We start from the raw sequence: 14,134 nt of genomic DNA on the forward strand, positions 1-14,134 counted from the left end.
TTTTTTCTTTTTTTTTTGCTTTTTCTTACATGGAACTAGCAAAATAAATCACAACCAGACCCCTTGGCAGAACATGCCGCCGATGCTCTCCAAGAACAAGTAACAAGCAGGAAGAGAGAAGCCACAACATTTAAAGTGGCAGGGTCTCTCACTTGATCAACGGAGGAAGGAACAACCACCCAACGACAACATCTGTGCTTTCCCTAAAGGCCGTGACGGTTAGCTGCTTTAGAACAACTATAAATCCCCACAGCTATTTAAACCAAGCCTGTGACAGGTAAAGGACAGAGAGAGAGAGAGAGAGAGAGAGAGAGAGAAAGAGAGAGAGAGAGAGAGAGAGAGAGAGAGAGAGAGAGAGAGAGAGAGAGAGAGAGAGAGAGAGCAGCACCATGTGATCCCCAGTCTGCTGGGTGGTTTTGGAGCAACAGGATTTGGTGGCGGCGGGGAAATCTATTGTGAGTCAGGACCAGTCAGAGCAGACCGGGCTTCCTGATCTCTGTCACATGCAGGGGGTGGGGGGGGGTGCATCATGGCTAAACAAACAATCTCTAAGTCCTAGTTAATTTTTTTCTCGTCCTTCTTCATCCCACCAAGTTCCACATCATCACCAGCACTCTGTCAGCACATTGGCAGCAAAGAACCGTGGGAAAAGAAGGGAACCAGGGTGACAGGAGGCTGGGAGGAGCTCATACCAGCCGGTGCTTGGTACACCAGGGGGGGGGGGGGGGGGGAGAGCACAAGAGGAAGGTAAATCTCTCACTCTGGGTTTGGGATTCAGGGGAACTGGGGAAAGTGCTGCAGCAGCTCTTCAGACATCTACCAGGGGAGGAGTGGGTTAAGGCTGGCTATATGAGGTGCACAGCGACAGGACCGAGGCCAGGCAATACTAGTGGAGTGTCTCAAACCAAGGCGGATCGAATGATATCTTATAGGAGCTATGCTATGATGATAGCCCCGTGGGCTTGGCAAAGAGAGCTGTTTCAGCTCTGAACCAGACAGGAGCCACCATTGTTCATCCACACCGAACACACACACACCCATTGTGAACATCACTTTATTGTGAAAAGCATAACACTTATTGTTTAAGGCTCCGTTACATGATGGCGTGCCAAGTCTTGACAGAGTGCCTGTGCCTAGCTCATGAAAGCCCATCTGTAATCATCTACGACAAGACGTTTATGGCATATATATTTTAGAGTGAAAAGCCTCTATCAGACGGTCCCTGCAGGGAGATATCCTTGACGTTCTGAACTCTTCAAAACCGAAACCAACATGGGCAGAAATAAAGAGCAAGGGTTGAGTTTGTTAATATGTGGCATGTGTACTTTGATCTTGTTACCGTTAGGTCAAGATGTCACGGTCTCAGGCAAAAGCTATGCAAATTTAGCTGAAATGCTATGCAGGATTACAGTGGCGTCCACGTGACTTTGAGAGAAAGAACCGAATCCCAGGGAAAACATGTTTTTAATTATGTATAACATGAAACATTCATGGCCTTGCATTCTACAGTGATATGTTCCATTCAATCTAAAGATGAATCGCTTCTGCATGCATCAACAATAACTTGATAATAGGAAAATGCTCCTCTTCATGTAGCCACATCAATTATTCTCATTCAGAGGCAAGGTCAATTTTGAGATATCCCGGGAATTTGATGAATTTGGTTCAAATAGAATTGCCTGAGCCTCCAATGTCGGGATATGAGAGGAGTTTGGCAAACGTGGAAAAAAAATATTTTTAGTACTTAAAAGGAGGAACTTACTGGAGGTTAAAATAAGTGCAGCGCTGTTGAAACATGAAATGAAACACTGAAAAATAAATGAACAAAAGCGTTTCATTCATTTCAACACCCAATGTCAGACACATAAATCTAAGCAGGCCTACGTGAAAACACTTCAAAAGAAGGCTCCTTGTTTGGGCTGGAGCAAAGAGAATTGAAAGAGCCTTCTTGTTTTCCTTCATGCTATATTCAATCTGCGTTTAGGCTTGACTTCCTATGGGAAATACAGTTAGATATATGGACAGCGAACCAACATCCTTTCACTTGTATGCTCTCCCTGTGGACTGTTCTGTGTATGTGTGTGTGTGTGTGTGTGTGTGTGTGTGTGTGTGTGTGTGTGTGTGTTTGTTTGTGTGTGTGTGCGCGCGCGCGCGTGTGCGTGTGTTTGCTGAGGCAACGAGCAGCCGTAGCCAACCGTACCACAGCATAGATGTCGAGCCTTCCTGAACCGTCTTGAGACATCTCTACCGCGCTGATTTACTGAGAAGCCGTAATGTTGATTCAGGTTTACTTAAACAGGGTCACTTATAGGTTACACTGATATAGAGCTAAATATTTGCAGCCAGATGACAGCCCATCCTCCCTTTCGCGTTTTTGGACAAAAAAGATGTGTCTTAACATAGGCTGTGCTGACCAAATAAATATGGACCTAAATACCTTACGCAGCTGAGTTTACATCGGGCAGCTTGTGTTGGCTCTATTCTGAGGTACCGGTGGGAACACTGGTCGCCCCCTACTGTTATATGGTAGCATTCCAGTGGGAAATTTGTACAAAGAAATTATTCTTCAGCAAAACACACGCTCGCACAACAAACACATACGCAAAGACGAGTACGCACGCACACACACACACGTACATCTACATCCACACACACACACACACACACACACACACACACACACACACACACACACATCCCTGTACACAACTGTGTGTATGTGGGTGTGCGCGGCGTGCGTTGCTGCTTGTGCATGTGTGTGTGTGTGTGTGTGTGTGTGTGTGTGTGTGTGTGTGTGTGTGTGCGCGCGCGCGCGCGCGTGTGTGTGTGTGTGTGTGTGTGTGAACAAATAAATAGGTGTTTTTCAGCAATGCTTTATTTTTCTGAAACATGTGGGGGTTAATTATTTACATGTTTCTGTCTGAACACATACACGTTGTGGTCTCGCTTGAGTTGTTCTCTCTAGACCCGGAGTTCAGTTCCGAACCATCATTCTGCCATAAGTTTCTATACACCATTCTCCACAGTCTGCCAGCGAGAAGCGCAGTGAAACCGCTCCACTTCTCTTGTTCTCTAGTTCCCCTCTAAATAATAAAGATGGGTCCTCTTACCTTCAACGAAACCAACGCCTCCCTGCAGCCACACACGGCCGGTGAGGTTAGTTATCCTTAACGAAAGCCCGGTTACCACGGCGATATCGCTCTCCCATCTCCTCCCAGCTTCCAAAGTGAAGTAGTGGAGAGGATCGCTGCATCCATCCAGGAGCGGTGATGACAACAAGCACCAGACTCCTCCTCCCCGAAAGGCTGGGACGCGTCTGATGGACTAATGGTCAAGATGATCCTGTTGAAAGAAAAATAAATAGTTGGATCATGTGAAGTTATGAAAAGAGCTGTGTGGTGTGAACGGGGTGAATGCCAACTCATAAAAAGGCGAAATATAAGTAAAATGTGATAACAAATTAGCCAGGGTGCCACTGGGTGATTCCCATCTAACCGGGAATGCCTCATCACAAAGCACTATAGTGGCACCATCTGGTGATTTCATATAAATGCTTTCCCCCGGTGTGTCAATAAAACGCTTCATTCTTCTGTGTGAGTATCGCCGCTGATTTTGCATTGAATGATTTTTTGTTTTTACTAAAAGCTGATTATTAATTGTATGCAAAGAAGAAGTCTGCCTTGCTTCTTGTGAAATGTCATTAAACAAATATTTAATGAATTGTAATTAATAAGTAATAGTGCATGTTATTCGAAAGATAAACCATAAAAGGGCGTCAAAGAGAAATCAAATCATCATTTATTCCCCCACTAGAACAAACGACTCGTCCCATTCGTTCCCTTGGCAGTATTGCCAGATTGGGACCGATTTCCCGCCCAATCTGGCAACACTGCCAACACTGGGATCGGGTGACGTCACACGTCCGCGCCGCGTTTCCATGGCGCCGGGGAGAAGCCTTTATTAGGTCCGTGGGAGAAGCCCTGCACAATAGTTGGGATTAGCATGGTAGCATGAAACGTCAACATGTCCGCAAAAGTAAACAACGAAACTCATGAAACTCTGTTCTCCTTTGAGGTTTTGGTGGATTACATCCGCATCGAGAGCAAACACGTTTCTGGTGAACTGGCGCTTGCGTTGCGACTTCTGGACTTCCCCACGTTGATCGTGTATCAGCCAGAGAAGAGCCAGAGAAGACCCGAGGAGCTTCATGGGGATGATGGAGGAGAACCAGGAGAGCCAGCAGCGGGTCTACCATCGTTTAGGGGCGACCACGTGTTTCGTAAAGGGAAGTCTTGCTTGTTCAAAATCAGTATGGAGGCGCTGCATAGCCAGCTCGCGGACACGCCCCTCTATGCTATGGTGCTGGACGTCAGAGGAGAGGTCCCGACCTTAGTGGGAACCTCTCTCATCCCACTGGCACAACTCGTGGGCAAAATACGGCTGGATGTGAACGCTCGTGGTATTTCCACTCCCTCCTCTCATGGGGAAAAGGGCCATATTGGCATATTAAACCTAATGGGGGATAGAATTGGAGTGATGTCCCTGAAGTATAAACTCTTGAGTCTGGGGACTAGTTTACTGCCTCATATATTAGAAAAGAGGGCACATGTCATAAGCAGCATACATGACATACAACGAGAGCATGTGCAGATGGACTTGGAGGAGGACACTTGTTTTACACAGCCGTTACCCTGTGGGCAGATCAAATCGTCAGATCTTCACGTTGAATCCCTCTTCGGAAACAGACAATCTAATCAGAAGTGTGACGCAACGAGGGATGCGCGTGCTTGCGTTGCCACTCAGACAGAACCCATGCCAAGGCTCAACGCTAATCCACCGGCCTGGGTGGCATCCTGTCCTTTTGAGGAGAATCCCAACGTGTTCTGTCCCCCCAACCTGTTCTACAGCAGCTCAGGCGAGGAGACAGGGACCAGCCCATGTGTGGATGAGTTGGAGGGTGTGTTTGAGGTGGGAGGTGTGGAGCGCTTCACACCTGAAGCTATAGAAAACCCTACACCTCAGACAGCTTCAGCAGTAGAGCATGACGCGAGCGGCCACAAACAAGAAGATCCGAATGGGCTTATGCAGAATTTCCCCTTGGAGATGTTAAGACAGTTGCCTTTATTGAATGCTCTTCTGGTTGAGCTGTCGCAACTGACCAGGCAGGGAGTTCAACAGCCCTTGTCTATTCATCCCCACCTAGCATGGATTTACAGTCCAACCCTGGCACAGCCACTGGTGGCGGCAGGGACAAACTCAACAGCACCGACACAACAGCTGAACACACCAAGACAGAAGGCTGATCCCAGGTTAAGAGACGGGTCCGAAACACAAATGGAGCCTGTGTCCAAAAAACATAACGACACAAAGAGAAGCAACACATCTGCGGGAAGAACACTGAAATATGGAACAACGAGAACGTTCCAGCTCAGGCTGAAGCGAATCCCACCAGGACAGGCGAAACACAGAGAGTGCCTGGGCATACAGTCTCTATCCCAGACGACTAGGAGCCCCTCAGTCAACAAAAAAAACACCGGCCTATTAAAACACGACAGAGGGAAGAGAGCAGTGAACCAGACGGCTAGTGTTGATGCAGAGGTAGAGGCGGTGATTCACAGCTTGGCCGGTGACTCAGCCGCCAGCCAAACGGGCCGACTGCACACGTACGAGCATCAGTCGAAGCATGCTGGGGAAACGTTGAAAGCGGAGATGGCCAGCAAAGGTCCTCAAAAGCATTCTCTGCGTTCAGAATCCAACACGGAACGTATCCCAGCTGCCGGTGTGGGAGATGAAGACGCCGCCGCACTTTGGCGAGGCGACGGCCGCGGTGGATCGACTCAAACACGACCGCTCCCTGATAGGACGACAGAGGAGGAGGCGGACCACGACGGACGCAGCAGCCGTAGCAGCAGCAGGCTATGGAGCCCCCACTCAACGCACCGGAGTGCCAGCAGCCGCAGCAGAAGAGGACGAGGAGGAGGAGGTGATGAAGAACAGTACATGGATGACTTCAACAGTCTGGACCCCAGTGAGGGGCGGTCCCCGGACCCTCTTAGCAGCCCTGAGTCCGGCCTAGCCCCCCTGGGCCGGTCGAGGAGGTTCTCTGAGTCGCCAGGGTCATCCCTGGAGGCGGGGTCAAATGGGCCCCCGTGGAGAAGCCCCCCACTCCCCGTCCCCGTGGGGGCCCGGGGCTCCCAACAGCGCTCCCTGAGGGCCACGCACATCATCCAGCCCCGCACACAAGTCTCAGCGCCCAGCGTTTCCTCAGACGACGACGACGACTACGACGGAGGGAGGTCTGTTCGTTCGTCCCGGACGGCAGTGCGCTCCAGCACACAGACGCGGGGGCCCGGCGGGGCCCCCAGGAGCTCGGTCACCGAGAGCCTCCGGTCGTCCAGGGGCCGTCTGAGTGACTCGGCCCAGAACAGCGGCCCAGCTGGGGGGCTCTCCGCTGACTCGGACGCGTCCTATGACTCATGCGAGGTGGAGGAACTGAGAGATGGGCTTGGGTCCCTTGATTTGAAAATAAATTATCAACACGTCTCTGAGCTGGTAGCCAACAAGCTTCCTGGATACACTCTTTAATGGACTGTATAATTTAATACTAAATAATGTATTTTTGCATTTTGCTTAGTTGAGGTACACTCATATTCAGGCTATGTGGATGTTTTGGTGAAAAATAAATATTCCTTTGGTTAAAACAATGTGTACATGTGTACTACTTAAATCTTATAACGCATTCTCTATTACCAAAGTTGACTGATGGGAAAATTGTTGGGACATTATTATCGAATCCTACGCAAATATGTTTGAACGTCACTCACTTGGATGAATGATGTCATAAGAAAGGGCGCCCCCCCGAGTGCGCTTGCGCAGAAGAGTACGGAAGTACAGCAGCATGGACACATAAACACACCCTGCTGCCCGCCGCGATGTTTAAACACGTTTTCCTGACAGGACCTCCAGGTATATCGTCCTTTTTTGTGACATATCGTTAAACCCTCCTCGCTTAAATAAAACACCATCCAGACTGAACAGCGGGGCTGGCCATGCTTGCAAAATAACATAATATAAGCTGCTGCTGCAGTGATGAACTTAATATCACACTTCCGAGATATAAACATTTACAACTAGGATACTTTATTATACAGGTCCGAGGTGATCACTTGATAAACATGTAACCAACAGTTACCAATGAAATGATGATACGCCCCGTTATGTTGGGAGTCCATGTGAATGAATAAACCCTTTATTGGGGGGACTTACAGGCGTGGGGAAGACCACCCTGGTCCGGAAGGCCAGCGAGGCCTTGGCATCGTCCGGTGCCGCCGTGGCGGGCTTCTACACCGAGGAGGTCCGGGAGGGGCGCCGCCGGGTGGGGTTCGACGTCGTGACCACGACAGGAGAGCGAGGCTGCCTGTCCAGAATCAAGTAGGGTGCTGTTCGGCCAATCTATGCATTCTCGTCAGATTTCGCCGATTGATGATGTATTCTAACGTCTTTATTTAAGTTTTCAGGGGGACAGCATGTAGATAGACCAATTGCCTCTATCAAATGGTGCTCCCACTACAGAATCACGTTATTTTACGCCACTACTTACCCCATGTACATTATAAGAATATGGGGAGCATATTTTGATGCTGAATTATAAAGTCTTTATTGAATGTTTCAGGCTGATCTTCTGATCAAACCTCATCTCATTCATTAGTATAGCCTCCATGTCCCTGACCCTCCCTTCCATCCTACAGAGACCCTGCCGCCTCTGCGTCTCAGGGAGGACGGGAGTACAAGGTCGGCCAGTATGTGGTTGATTTAACATCATTTGAAAACCTGTCTCTTCCACTCTTCAGAAGTGTAAGCCTTCCCAAGGTTGTTTTTTATGTGCAAGCCAACATGAATAGGTAGCGATACATACCCCAGAACGTTTTATTTCACAAACCCTCAGAAGGTTTTAGTATCGACGGTGTAATTAAAGGGAAAGGCAGGCATTCCAGAGTGACACCTATAAGTGATCCTGGTGCCGACTGTCTGTCACTGGCTTCAATTACACACCCGCTTGTAAACTGCCATATGTTTGTTGAGAAACATGTTAAGGAGCATTCGAATGTTGGTTGAATCTATATTAGTAAAAGGACAATTAATAAATTTGATGCTTTGATACAGCAAACAAACCACAATGATTGATGCGTTGCAAAAGCACAAAATAATCATGTTATGCTAATTTACATTATGCATTTAAACTTTTCTTTTACTTTGAGTACAACACAATATAGTCAATATAGCTCGCTGTTTTGCATCAAGAGGAAAAGGACACGCAAGTGATTTGTCGTCTTTATTCCGGGACCCTTTGAATCTCCTCAGAGGGTTCCAGAATAGGTCCCCTCCCCGACAGGGAGGCTGCCTAACAGGAACCCTTCTCCTCCCAGGGGGCCTCGTCGACCCAGGGGGACGGCAGGAAGGTGTTTGTGATTGACGAGATTGGGAAAATGGAGCTCTTCAGCCAGCCATTCATCCAGGCGGTGAGACAGACCCTGGATAGTCCTCGCTGTGCTATTCTGGGCACCATTCCCGTCTCCAGGGGCCGGCCGCTGGCCCTGGTTGAAGAGGTGCGAGGCCGGAGTGACGTCAGGGTCTTCACGGTGAGAACCCCCTCCTACTCTCGCGGCGGCAACCTCCTTAAAGCGTATTTGGGCCACTGTCACGCAGTGGATCCCCGTGGCTGTTGGACGGGAGTCAACCACAGCTTTTTACAACCAGGGCTTTGTGAACAAATCTGCTTTACTCGCATCAGCTCACATACAGTGAAAGGGTGCGAAGCCAGTGTGATTCAGATCATATCACTGAGGGGGTGTGACCCCAGCTTGATTCAGATCATATCACTTAGGGGGTGTGACCCCAGCTTGATTCAGATCATATCACTGAGGGGGTGTTACCCCAGCTTGATTCAGATCATATCACTTAGGGGATGTGACCCCAGCTTGATTCAGATCATATCACTGAGGGGGTGTTACCCCAGCTTGATTCAGATCATATCACTTAGGGGATGTGACCCCAGCTTGATTCAGATCATATCACTTAGGGGGTGTGACCCCAGCTTGATTCAGATCATATCACTGAGGGGGTGTGACCCCAGCTTGATTCAGATCATATCACTGAGGGGGCGTGACCCCAGCTTGATTCAGATCATATCACTGAGGGGGCGTGACCCCAGCTTGATTCAGATCATATCACTGAGGGGGTGTGACCCCAGCTTGATTCAGATCATATCACTGAGGGGGTGTGACCCCAGCTTGATTCAGATCATATCACTGAGGGGGCGTGACCCCAGCGTGATTCGGATCCTATTACAGGGATTTACTTTGAAATTATGCGTGACTGATTTTACAACAGTAGTCTCAAAATATTTTGTGCGAGCTGAATTATCCTCGTCTAGTTTTACACCTGAAGCTGCTCATATATTTAGGTGGGAAATGAGGTTAGTTGCTCGGTATTGAATATATTTTGGAAGATATTTTGCCCCAATTATTTATTTTGTTATGTATCCATGATACACAGAACACCTAATTATAATCAACATTCTTCTTCATCTCAAAATAAACAAATCCACAACACACATCAATTCACAATTCACACAGTTTTTTTGCTTCACCAACCTTAAGCATTGGAGGATCGTTATCTTGGATCATTGTACAAATATTGGCCAAGTATTTTCTGAGTCTAATACTGCCTGTCTCTTTGTTTGTCATTTATGTCGTTTCAGGTGTCTAAAGACAACAGAGATGTCATTCTCCCGGACATTGTGTCAGCACTACAAGAGTGTCTAACGCACTCCTCATGAACATGCAGCCCAGAATGATTATTTTTACACAGGGAATCGCATGGAAATTCTGTCGAAAGATACTCATGATCTTACAGTTGCGACAGCTGAAGGTTTGTGTGCAGTGTGTCAAAAGCAATGAGTTTATAGATGAAAATACCTAAAGCTGTCACGACTGCTGAGTATAGCAGTTGTCAACTAGAAGGTGGAATTCTGCTTTGACAATATATGTCATATTTTCATATCGGTTATGATGTTGTATAATATTTGGCTCTCCTTTTTATAAGAAATGAAACGCATAAAAGACCCCTGTTAATTGTATTTTTATTTCTATGGAGTGAGTCTTGGTTCTCTATTGCCAAACAAAGGATGTGCTCATGCAGAGAGATCAATTCATATTTAAGGACATAACAGGATGTTACCCTTCCCTTAATACACCAACATTGAGCTTTTAATAGCCTCATTAAAAACAATATGCGGTCATAATACCCACATTATTTTGAGCATAAATGAGATTGAGAGGTTATGAGTTTAAATGATCACAGCACCAGTTACTTACCTAGTTAGTTATGCTAAATGCAATTATCTTCCAGTTGGTGTGTAATTACAACACCCCTTTATAGACACATTTTTGGTTATGAGTTTTTTCATTTGGAGGAAAATGAGATGGCATATACTGTATGTGTTCAATAAAACCTTGAGGAATGATAACATGATAGTCTGAACTTCACTGTTGTTGACCAATGTTTGCCGTGTGGATTCTGTCATATGACCTGATCTAATCTGATTTACTGGTGGCACTCTTTCTTCATTCAGATCCAGATTTTTCCATTCCTATAAATATAAATATTTCTATTTTTATAGCTAAGGCGTGTGTATAGAGCATATAGAATAGCAGTGGATTGTTTTTAAGCCTAAAAGTGTCAAGGGGTCATTCCAAAGTGAAAACCCAGAGAGTCCTCAGTTGCCCTGGTTTCCTGTTGTTAATCTACGGCTAATGCTATTTGTGTAACTGTTGTAACCTGTCAGGCTGGCTCAGGATTGGCTGCCAGCTGTGATCTGTGTCCGACTCACTGCTGGGGCAGCATCTGCTCTGGCCGATCTCCACTAACAGTCCCAGTCCACAACTCAAAGTCAGAACCTGTACTTTAGGGTACTTTGGGTCAGAAGCCAACGCTGTACTGTCTTTACATTTACATTAACATTTAGCGACTTACAACCATTTCTATACACACACAGACAGCGGAGTCAACCATGCAAGGCGACCACCAGCTCATCTGGAACAGTTAGGGCTTAGGTGTCTTGCTCAAGTACACCTCGACACCTCTCGGGAGACGGGGATCGAACTAGTAACCTTCCGGTTACAAGTCAACCCGCACTACCTCCTGTGCTACTTCCATTCATCCTTTACATTGAGACCTGCACTCTTGGTAACCGATCAATCTGGCATCGTTGATCAGAACGCCATCACTGACTAGACCGATGGGCTGGTGATGTGGTTTATCTGGGGGGGACGTGAGAAGGGCCAGATACTTCTATCAAGGGCACTCTGACTCACCCCTTGTGCGGGACTGTGAATCGAGTTCACTCTCCAGGGGGGTGGCAGATGGGTTACGTAATGCAGTGGAGATGACCACAGAGCCGTGCCAAGGCCTCGTGGTCATCTTTCTCAGCCGATTTCACACGATCAGGCTGCCAGCATGTTAGTGTGTGAACGCCGGCGACTGAGTGAGCATATGCACGTGTGTGTGAGTGTAAGATCGTACTTATCTTGTGCTGTACTGTGATATACTATAGTGATTGCATTTATTTATGATCTAATGTAGTGTGGACTTGGTAGCCATCGAGGAGGTGTTTTTGTACATTAATTTATACAATTGCAAACATTCTCCACGCATGCTTTTCTTTCATCTTTCATCCACCTTCATCCTCTCTCTCTCTCTCTCTCTCTCTCTCTCTCTCTCTTTCACAGAAACACAGAATTGTTGTTGTTCTGATTTCCCTTGAGGGATCAATAAAGTACCCTTACTGTATGATGGAAAGGAGGGAATACAGCTATATTTACATCGGTCCTACGTTGTTGTGAAACCATCTCAAGGTTCTGCGCGCTCCGCTGTCTGTTTTCCATCCCCAACACTGCCTTTCAAGAACACCACTGGGAGAGCAGCAGAAGCATCACAACGTTTACTGATGAAAACCGAGTCGTGTTGCGGAGGCTTCTGGTGAAAAGCTTCCACAGAAAATACGTTGAAAGAAAACAAACTTGGATATTAATGGATTTTGCCCATTAATATCCATATCGCGTGCTTACATTCGCTCCCGTATCTGCGGGACAGATGTCTGCACCCTTTATTCACAGCGTAAAGGAGCTTATACTGTCGGGCCCCGGGACAATGGGGGGCTCCAGGGCCGGTGTGAAGCGTGGATTAGGTTGTGTATTGTACGACATGCTATAATACCGGCCCAGTGTGACAGCTGTGGACGAGGACGCATCATGGTGCTTTATTGCGACCAAGACTGACCGATCATATTATTAAATACACATCAGACTCACAACCGAGAAAGTGTTTTAGAGAGCGTGTGGACGTCCGACAAATGAACAATCTGCTCGCTCTCTCTCGACCATTCAGTGAGCAATGGGACGGGGGGATGGGGGGGAAGCAATGAATGCAGAGTAAACAGAGTATGTTGAGCTCACTCTTCTTAGTCTCTATAATGTCAGATTAGTATTGTCCGAGCCGTACAGAGCCTGCTCACCATATTGTGTGGCGAGCAGATACACAAACTCTCTGTAATTCTGATAAAAAAAAACCCGCCAAAGTCTCCTAGTTTCTGTGGTTGCCATGGTGCTTTGTCGTGAACTCAGCATCACCTACCTGGAACAGCCAAGACCTGTGACTAAAGGGTATTGTTGAAAAGTTTAAAAGAAAAGGCCCACCGCAATTGAGCTATAATTCCCCCTCTTACGCCATTGACCATCGCTAAACGACCACTAGAATCCGGCGGTCTGACAGGTGGGGCAGTTAATGTCAAATCTGATCCGAGGGCTTTCAGGAAAGCTGAGCTATTCGATCCGTTCTTACCTAACCGCAATTCTACTGCCATGCCCTCCTCAGTTCAATAACCCATCCTTAACATGACATCACTTTAATTTGCTCACACACACACACACACACACACACACACACAGACACACACACACACACACACACACACACACATGTACACACACACACACAGACACACACACACATGTACACACACACACACACAGACACACACCCACACACACACACACACACACACACACACACACACACACACACACACACACACACACGCACACACCTCCAGGGCTGCAGGGGGCTGAAGCCACAGTGTTGAATTTCAAAGCCCTGCACAGTCACCCCCCTCCCCCCCCCCCCCCCCTCCTCTTCCTACCCACTCCCACACACAACCTTTCAAGCCTTTGGATCAAAGCTCATGAGATGGCCCTGGAGTCGAAAAACAACCCGGGCCTTGTAGCCTGAAGGACGGTGCAATCCCCTCGTTCATGAATAGTGAATAAGCGGGGAGAGGGACTCCAATCCGGCCTGTTCCGGTCTGGGTCTTTGGAGGGGCTGTTTACTCATCCGCACTCCCATTATCATTTCCTTTCCCAAAATGGCTGGGAGGGGGAGAGACAGCCGCATCCTGGAGTGATCATACCGGTTCCCCCCCCACCCTTGGGGGTGTCCACATGCTCACGTTACGCTTCTGCCCCCCCACCCCCCCCCCGCTCCTGCTTTGTTTGGTGTCCGTGGAGGATTTTGGGTTGAATGTCTCCCACATGTTAAATATCTCCAGCATCCACGCCCAGCAGGCCCTCACCACATGACGAACGCTCCTTCAAGGTCACTTGTTCCGGTGTGTGTTTGTGTGTGTGTCTGTGTGTGTGTGTGTGTGTGTGTGTGTGTGTGTGTGTGTGTGTGCGTGTGTGTGTGTGTGAGTGCATGTGTCTGTATGTTTGGAGGGAGAACGGGAAGGGGTGATGAATATTTTAATGACTTATTGTACGAGCTGAGAGAGAGAGACGGGAGAGAGAGAAAGAGAGAGAGAAAGATAGAGAGAAGGAGAAAGAGAGAGAAGGAGAAAGAGAGAGAGAGAAAGAGAGAGAGAGAGAAAGAGAGAGAGCAAAGGACAGAGAGAGAGAGAAGGAGCGAGAGAGAGCAAAGGACAGAGAGAGAGAGAGAAGGAGTGAGAGAGAGAGAGAGAGAGAGAGAGACAGAGTGACAAAGCCTGTGTTGTCATATGAGCTTATCCAGCCTCATCCTCCCC

At 47.7% G+C, this 14,134-nt stretch overlaps 3 protein-coding genes across 3 annotated transcripts in view; 2 read left to right on the forward strand and 1 right to left on the reverse strand.

Annotated features, from left to right (window-relative positions):
* LOC307070823 (signal-induced proliferation-associated 1-like protein 2) overlaps positions 1-3,242 on the reverse strand; it is an 86,165-nt gene extending 82,923 nt beyond the window's left edge. The window contains exon 1 of the mRNA XM_079729495.1: positions 3,111-3,242. The gene's annotated coding sequence lies outside the window, so the exon portion shown is untranslated. The remainder of the gene's footprint in view (positions 1-3,110) is intronic.
* A 781-nt stretch (positions 3,243-4,023) lies between these two features.
* Positions 4,024-6,585, forward strand: map10 (microtubule associated protein 10; the record flags this gene model as incomplete). Its single annotated transcript, XM_079729493.1, has 1 exon — positions 4,024-6,585. The coding sequence occupies one exon, from the start codon at positions 4,024-4,026 to the stop codon at positions 6,583-6,585; it is 2,562 nt and encodes an 853-aa protein (XP_079585619.1).
* Positions 6,586-6,889: 304 nt separating this feature from the next.
* Positions 6,890-10,492, forward strand: ntpcr (nucleoside-triphosphatase, cancer-related). The gene is made up of 5 exons (XM_079729494.1): positions 6,890-6,966; positions 7,269-7,431; positions 7,749-7,854; positions 8,427-8,639; positions 9,761-10,492. Exons 1-5 carry the CDS (start codon positions 6,933-6,935, stop codon positions 9,836-9,838), a joined length of 594 nt encoding a protein of 197 aa, XP_079585620.1. The 5' UTR covers positions 6,890-6,932; the 3' UTR covers positions 9,839-10,492.
* Positions 10,493-14,134: the final 3,642 nt, after the last annotated feature.

The sequence above is a fragment of the Pollachius pollachius genome (assembly GCF_949987615.1).
Source record: "Pollachius pollachius genome assembly, chromosome: 2".
Classification (NCBI taxonomy): Eukaryota; Metazoa; Chordata; class Actinopteri; order Gadiformes; family Gadidae; genus Pollachius; species Pollachius pollachius.

Excerpts from the sequence above, each read along its gene's own strand:
- ntpcr (XM_079729494.1), top strand. The coding sequence starts at position 6,933 with ATGTTTAAACACGTTTTCCTGACAGGACCTCCAG. Across the intron at positions 7,855-8,426 it reads CTCTTCCACTCTTCAGAAGT|GGGGCCTCGTCGACCCAGGG; the intron begins GTAAGCCTTCCC and ends TTCTCCTCCCAG. Across the intron at positions 8,640-9,760 it reads GTGACGTCAGGGTCTTCACG|GTGTCTAAAGACAACAGAGA; the intron begins GTGAGAACCCCC and ends ATGTCGTTTCAG.